The sequence below is a fragment of the Simochromis diagramma genome, unplaced genomic scaffold (genome assembly GCF_900408965.1).
Source record: "Simochromis diagramma unplaced genomic scaffold, fSimDia1.1 OVJJ01000064.1, whole genome shotgun sequence".
In the NCBI taxonomy this organism is placed as follows: domain Eukaryota; kingdom Metazoa; phylum Chordata; class Actinopteri; order Cichliformes; family Cichlidae; genus Simochromis; species Simochromis diagramma.
Window position 1 is genome coordinate 74898 of NW_024386915.1, and position 6000 is coordinate 80897.

At 45.6% G+C, this 6000-nt stretch overlaps 1 protein-coding gene across 5 annotated transcripts; it reads left to right on the top strand.

Moving 5' to 3' along the window:
• The first annotated feature begins 128 nt into the window (after positions 1-128).
• On the top strand, positions 129-5759 carry LOC120736377 (protein NLRC3-like). Of its 5 annotated transcripts, none has more exons than XM_040036420.1 (5): positions 129-167; positions 252-344; positions 1106-3416; positions 3486-3553; positions 3670-5759. In XM_040036420.1, exons 3-5 carry the CDS (start codon positions 3262-3264, stop codon positions 5517-5519), a joined length of 2073 nt encoding a protein of 690 aa, XP_039892354.1. In that variant the 5' UTR covers positions 129-167; positions 252-344; positions 1106-3261; the 3' UTR covers positions 5520-5759. The 5 variants fall into 5 exon arrangements, with proteins under 5 accessions (XP_039892354.1, XP_039892355.1, XP_039892351.1 ...); XM_040036421.1 differs by having other exon boundaries at positions 3673-5759; XM_040036417.1 differs by having other exon boundaries at positions 1106-1582; positions 2223-3553.
• The last annotated feature ends 241 nt before the right edge of the window (positions 5760-6000 follow it).

Below are 6000 nucleotides of genomic sequence, written 5' to 3' on the forward strand. Positions count from 1 at the left end.
GATGTGCACATGAATGATTTGTGTTTCCTCTGCAGGTGAAGGTAGAAAGTGTGTGTGAGCTGATGTGGATTGAGCAGCATGGATCAGTGTAAGGACAGAGAGGAGGGAGTCCCTCCCTCTAAAAGCACTCTGTGTGGGGAACATGAGAGCCAGACCAAAGCTCAGAGGTGAGATGACCATCTCTAACTGTCCATGACTCTTCTCCATGTCACAGCTCAGCACTCACATCACTGCTCCATCATTATTCACAGGAACCCGCCTGGACCTCCACCCAGCTCTGTGTCCTTACAGAGTGACCGGTCTAAAGATGACTTCATTAATTTCAAAGTCTCTGCTGCAGAGAGGTGAGCTGTTAGTAACATGAACTCTCTGATTTAAATGATTTTGATGTTTCCTGGTTTCTAAAATGCATCTCTGTAGCAGAGCAGTGTCTCCAAGGACACACAGGCTCAGCTGTAACTGTCAGTTTATCTGGTTTAAGACACATTTGGACTCAATTGGCTGTTTTTAACTATGTATTTTAATCAGAGGTGTAAATTTAGACCTCACACATCTGGATCCTAAACTATGATAGAAACAGCTGCTAGCAGTGGGTAGTTTGACTTTGATACGCTGCTCTAGAAAGCAAACAAAGGTTTGTGCAGCTCCTCTTCAGAAAAGTGTTCAGAGAGCAGCTGCTGTATTAGACAAAGGCTCGTCGTGTGAGCCCAGATGTGTGTAACAGCTGGATGAAGGAGAACCATCACAGTCACGTCTCCATCCCGCCTTTATTAATGAACTTCCTGTTGCTTGCAGATGACAGGAACACAAAGTGTTTGTGCCACGTGATGCTGCAGGATTTGTTAACGTGTCCATGATGGTAACATCTCCTCGTCTAACTGCAAACACATGAGCTCCTAACGGCAGCTATCACAGCCACACAGGCAGACTGTGTCTCACTGTTGCATTCAGGGACATTTGTTTTCCTGTAAAAAGCTGAACTCTAATCTAAGAGGACTGTTACTGACAGCAAACAGCTGCATTATCTGCAGTCTGTGTGATCACAGCTGCTTCAATCACTTCATCAGAGAATTGATCATTGAATAAAACATGTTTGTGTCTGCAGAGGTCAGAGGTCACAGTCTGCAGGATCCAGCTGTCCATCTGTGAGGAGTGACCGGTCCAAAGGTCACCCTCAACACTTCAGTGCTGCACCTGGACCAACGAGGTCAGAGACCTGTGATGACTCCTTTACATGTTTGTGTTTTCCTGGATAAATATGACCAAAGATTCATTAAAAAGATAAAAATATTAGACTTTGTCCTGTAGCCCTGTGTGGCAGGCAGGATTGGACCCAAACACAACAGGATGAAGTCAAAGAGGCAGCTTTATTTCAGCTGTGAACATGCAAACAGCAGAAATAAGAAAACAAAACTTTAGGTTTGCAGTGAATGAAGCCTCAGCTCGACGCTCCACTTTGTCCCTCTTTTCCTTCTCCAAACAGCCACATCAGGAGTCTTTGATGGAGTTTTAAAATATTTAATTACAAATGTCCAAAGATGGGTTCAGGATACCTGAATCCACAATTATTAAAGCTAAAATAGTTCACAGGGTTTGGACTTTGTTAGGTGACGAGAGAACATCAACGTGTTTTTGTCTGTTGGCTTAAACTAAGAGAGTTGAGTTTGTTAGCACAAAGAGCTGTCAGCTAAAGCCCCGAATGCACTTTGAATACAGATGAACTGAGAAAAACACTTTAAATACAGCAAACAGTCAAACTGACAACATGTTTTTCTGCTGATCATCCACAGCAGTACGTTTAGCATTCATGCTAGCAGCAGGCTATGACTGTCCACTCAGCACCAACACAGGTAGGAGTGAGCAGTGATGAAGCAGGACTGTGGGCAAGTTTGAGCTACAATCCTATTGGCTTCTCAGTTTCTCCAAAGAAAAGGGGAAAAATTCTTGGTGTTGTGAAGATGTGAGTTGGTCTTGTTGTCGTGGGGCTGGAAGGATGCTGGCAGTGAGAGGCTTTTCATACAGTGTTCAGTAACAGAATGAGAAGAAAGCCACTGCACATGAAACAAGGTGCTCGTAGTGTTTGTTTACTGTGTTTGTGCCACAATGTCAGATCAGTTGTAGATTCACATGCAGACTTGTCCAGTGAAACCAATGCAAGTACTGCAGTACAGAGCAAAGACTAAGCAAGCCAGGAGAGCTCTCCAACTTTCTGAAAGTATCAGGATATTTGAGTGATAAGAAAAAGTGGATCATGCAACAATGTCCCTCAGCACACAAAACAATCGAAGCAGAATAAATATAATGTTTTAGAAAGGCCGATCAAACACTTACAAGGACCTGAAGAGAGAGAACCAACAAAATGTCATGGCTAACAGAGGAACTCAAGCACAGACTGAGTTCTGACAAACAAAAAGGTGACAGTTTATTCACCAAAGGGGTGAACCACAGTGCTCTATATATGTACAGTGAGTTGGGGAGGGGGTCCAGGGCTCCAGGGAAAAGAGGGAAGGGAGTCCACACTCACTCCTCTTCAGTCACTCTTGTCCTGCTCTCCACTCACACAGCCACACATGGGAGTCACAGGTAAGCGTCTGTAACCAGGTCCGGGGAAATATATACTCAAAGTATACACAAAGTTAACCCAACTGGTGAATTTAGAGAGAGATTTCTTAGCAAAGAGCTGAGATCATGAACACAGGAGGGTCAATGTCCCAGCGACAAACTGCTCCATGCCGCAGCGTTAAATGGTTACCAGTAAGCCCAGGTGAGTCAGCAACAGGTGGTGTAATCATCATAACTGTGTGGACCAAGAGCGAGAGGCCATTACAAGCTCCACCCAGGCAGGCAAAACGCTAGCAGGAGAGAGCAAAACATAAACAAAACCTGAAAAGCCATCATGAGCCAGCCAGAGAGACACAGAGTTTATACTAGAAGAGAAACCTGCTCATCTTCATCATGTTTGTTTAAATAGAGAAAATCAGAAGTCTCTGTGTGTCAGACCACGGCTCTACACGGACACTTCTAAGCTGCTTCAGAGTGAACTGACCCAGATAATCTGCACACAGCGGCTGTAAAACAGTGAAAGTCATAACTGTCTCTCTCTGATGGAAAGCTTTTATTGTGAAGTCAGGAAGTCTGCAGGAAGTGTTGAGTTTGTATTCATCGCTCAGTGTTTAATGAGACAGGCAGACAGGAAGAGCAGCTCATTAGTGTTGATGAAATCAAAGGAACTGTGAGGAACTGCAGTTTGGTCACATCTGGATGTTTTTCACTGACAGTAAATGTTTTAGTGATAAAGAAATGTGTTCACAGAGGAGGAAGAGGAAGAGGAGTGGTGTTTGTGAGGAGGAGCAGCCGTCCTGCTGTGCTTTGTGTCAGGACGTCCTGAAGGATCCAGTCTCTACCAGCTGTGGACACTGGTTCTGCAGACAGTGCATCTCCTCATACTGGGACCAGTCTGCTCCATCAGGAGACTCCTCCTGTCCCCAGTGTGGAGAAAGATCCAGAAGCAGAGCTGGACTGCAGACAGCCAGTCAGAGCAGCTGTGTACAAAGTAAGACTGAACATCTGTCTGCTGATGGACTCATTTCTGAAAACTGGACTTCTTGTGTTGTTCAGACATTGAAGAGTTTTCTTTCTCTTTAGTCTCATTGTTTTTCTTTCTTTCAGCAGATGTTGGTCTGCAGGAGGTTTTAGATGAACATAAGATCAGTCTGAGGAGGAGATGTGAACGTGTGACTGAAGGAAGTGATGAAACAGGAAGTAGAACCCTCCTCAACAGGATCTACACTGAGCTCTACATCACAGAGGGACAGAGTGAAGAGGTTCATACCCAACATGAGGTGAGGCAGCTGGAGACAGCTTCCAAGATGGACGCCCTCCATGACGCTCCAATCAGGTGCCAGGACATCTTTAAAGCCTTACCTGACCAACAGAGACCCATCAGAGTGGTTCTGACCAACGGCGTGGCTGGTGTTGGAAAAACCTTCTCAGTGCAGAAGTTCACTCTGGACTGGGCAGAGGGCTTGGAGAACCAACATGTCAGTGTGGTGGTTCTGCTTTCATTCAGGGAGCTGAACCTGATCAGAGATGAGCAGTACAGTCTTCTGGAGCTGCTCCATGTTTTCCATCCAACATTACAGAAGGTCACAGCAGAGAAGCTGGCTGTCTCTCAGCTTTTGTTCATCTTTGACGGCCTGGATGAAAGCAGACTTTCATTGGATTTCACCAACAGGAAGCTGCTGTCTGATGTCACACAGAAGTCATCAGTCAGCCAGCTGCTGACAAACCTCATCCAGGGGAATCTGCTTCCCTCGGCTCTCGTCTGGATAACTTCCCGACCCGCAGCAGCCAATCAGATCCCTCCTACATGTGTTGACAGGCTAACAGAAGTACGAGGCTTCACTGACGCCCAGAAGGAGGAGTACTTCAGGAGGAGATTCAGTGATGAAGAGCTGTCCAGCAGAATCATCTCCCACATGACGACAACCAGGAGCCTCCACATCATGTGTAGTATCCCAGTCTTCTGCTGGATCACTGCTACAGTTCTGGAGCACACGTTGACTACAGAGCAGAGAGGAGAGCTGCCCAAGACCCTGACTGACATGTACTCACACTTCCTGCTGGTTCAGACAAAGAGGAAGAAGAACAAGTACCATGAGGGACGTGAGACGAGTCCACAGGAGCTGACGGAGGCTGACAGGGAAGTTCTTCTGAAGCTGGGGAGGCTGGCGTTTGAACATCTGAAGAAAGGAAACATCATGTTCTACCAAGAAGACCTGGAGCAGTGTGGTCTGGATGTGACAGAGGCCTCGGTGTACTCAGGAGTTTGTACAGAGATCTTCAAAAGAGAGTGTGTGATCTTCCAGAAACCAGTCTACTGCTTTGTTCATCTGAGCATTCAGGAGTTTCTGGCTGCCGTCTACATGTTCCACTGTCACACCAACAGGAAGACAGAGGTAGTGGAAGACTTCCTGGGAGATTTTTGTTATGATTCTGACTTTGATTTTGACTATCATGATAACTTGCTTCTACATCCCCAAATTAAACCATCTCTGGATGATTTCCTTAAACGAGCCATGGAGAAATCCCTCCAGAGTAAAAATGGCCACCTGGACCTGTTTGTTCGCTTCCTTCATGGCCTCTGTCTGGAGTCCAACCAGAGACTCTTAGTAGGTCTGCTGGGTCAGACAGAGATCAGTCCAGGAACCATCCAGAGAGTCATCAACAACCTGAAGGAGATGAACAGTGATAAAATCTCTCCTGACAGAAGCATCAACATCTTCCACTGTCTGATGGAGATGAACCACCTCTCAGTACATCAGGAGATCCAAGAGTTCCTGAAGTCAGAGAACAGATCAGAGAAGAAACTCTCTGAGATCCAGTGCTCAGCTCTGGCCTTCATGCTGCAGATGTCAGAGGAGGTTCTGGATGAGTTGGACCTGCAGAAGTACAAAACATCAGAGCGGGGACGACAGAGACTGATTCCAGCTGTGAGGAACTGCAGAAAGGCTGGGTGAGTCCAGATGTGATCATTAACATCATTGATCAGTGTAGGTTAGTAGTTTAATGTTGAAAATAAAATCAGATTGTAACCACAAAGTGTTTGTGTCCGTACGCTGCAACCTTCCACACCATTCCTTTATTGTACAGACTCAGCAGCAGCTCCATGGATCCCAAATCCAAGAGTGGAGAACAGATTTGAAGTGTGTCACATCCATGCAGTCACAGCTGTTTCCACCATGCTTCCACTGATATTAATCCTGTTCAATGACACGTTTCATATCAGTGAATATGTTCTTTAGGATGTCCACTGACATGTTTAAGTGTCCTGCTGGAAATCACTCAAATCATCCATGAAATCCATGAAAAATTCTTTAGTGTTTCTAACTTCACCCTCTGTCCTCTCTCTCTCTCCATCCTCCTCACTGCTTCTTCACTGATAATCACACAAACATCGTATTCAGCTACAAAATAACACAATAATAACATCTGAGTATC

Bases quoted from the DNA above. Each gene is read 5' to 3' on its own strand.
- LOC120736377 (XM_040036417.1), top strand. From the start codon at position 3,262: ATGTTTTTCACTGACAGTAAATGTTTTAGTGATAAAGAAATGTGTTCA. The intron at 3,554-3,669 runs GTAAGACTGAAC...TCTTTCTTTCAG, and splicing joins TCAGAGCAGCTGTGTACAAA to CAGATGTTGGTCTGCAGGAG.